Raw genomic sequence first — 1,291 nt, forward strand, 5'->3', positions numbered from 1 at the left:
ATATATATATATATATATATAGATATATAGATAGATAGAACCAGGCAAGGAACGAGAAATGAAGTAGGCGGGGTGGGGGACCTTTGCTGGTCACATTTCCAGATTGATAACATTTGATGATGAACTGCTAGAAATAGCAGCTAAATCTCAAATCCATCCCATCATCTTAGGTAAGCACATGCTGGATAATATAGTCCAGGGCTCCTTGCACATAAGGAAAAGATGGGATGATCAAAGTTGAATTGTCACAGATCATCGGTCTGCTTGATCAGGGCTGACCCAGGGTTAAAAACAACAACAACAAAAAAAATAACAAGATATCATTTTTACCTGAGTCTTTCAAACTTTCAGCAATGACAAATAACAATTTATTACATCCATCATCGCTGTCATCATTGCCACCCACATCACCATTGCTGTGATGGTGAAGTGTTGTGTTGGAGGAGACCCCTGTCTCTGCACACTTCCAGTACTCGAAGGCCTTCAAACGAAGGGCCATGTTTGGAAGGTTGATCACAAAGCCTTCTCCATCATCTTCTGCACTACAATGACAAATAACACAACCTCTTACATGAAGGGCACAGAAAGAGGGGCTGAGACATTTATAGGAGGAAAGGGGAGGTGATGGAGGCTGAGGGACTCAAAACCACATACACACACACATTTATGACTGGTACTTTTCCACCATAGGAATATGAAAAGCAAAGTGAACTTCAGCAAGATTTGAACTCAGAGCATAAAAAGTTGTAACTAAATACGCCAAACCACTTCATCCTTGCAATCTACCAATTCTGATAACCAACATCATTCATAATAATAATAATAATAATAATAATAATAACAACAAGAGCATTCAGAGAGTGCAAACCTCTGCCAAGGCAACATCAATGTTCTCTCAATGATTAGCTAGAGATAATTTTTTAAATGAGAATATCTGAAATAAACTCGACTTCTCTCACAAACGAGAATACTAAAAATGAACCCAATTGGTCTCAAAAATTAAGTTAAAAAATCAGAAAAATAATCCAGCATCCTTGTCTGGTACTGAATTGATCCCAAAATCTAATCAGTTCGTGTCAGTAACGAGGCCAAACATCCATTACCCAAAGTACTCCCAGAGTGCATAAATCAGATCTTTATTAATGAATCTTTAAAATTTGTACTTCAGAACAATTATTTCCTATTTGATGACACATACTATCGTCAGAATAGTATATATATATATATATATATATGTGTAAAAACATTGTGAAAGCAAATATGATGCAAAGGATTTAAATGCAAAGAACAT

General features: G+C 36.3%; 1 protein-coding gene across 1 annotated transcript in view; it reads right to left on the reverse strand.

Moving 5' to 3' along the window:
• LOC106867897 (4-hydroxyphenylpyruvate dioxygenase-like protein) overlaps positions 1 to 1,291 on the reverse strand; it is a 13,464-nt gene that overhangs the window by 5,590 nt on the left and 6,583 nt on the right. Inside the window, exon 2 of the mRNA XM_052974566.1 lies at positions 331 to 542. Within this exon, the coding sequence (XP_052830526.1) occupies positions 331 to 542 (212 nt within the window). The remainder of the gene's footprint in view (positions 1 to 330; positions 543 to 1,291) is intronic.

This window comes from Octopus bimaculoides, chromosome 18 (genome assembly GCF_001194135.2).
Source record: "Octopus bimaculoides isolate UCB-OBI-ISO-001 chromosome 18, ASM119413v2, whole genome shotgun sequence".
NCBI classification, from domain to species: Eukaryota; Metazoa; Mollusca; class Cephalopoda; order Octopoda; family Octopodidae; genus Octopus; species Octopus bimaculoides.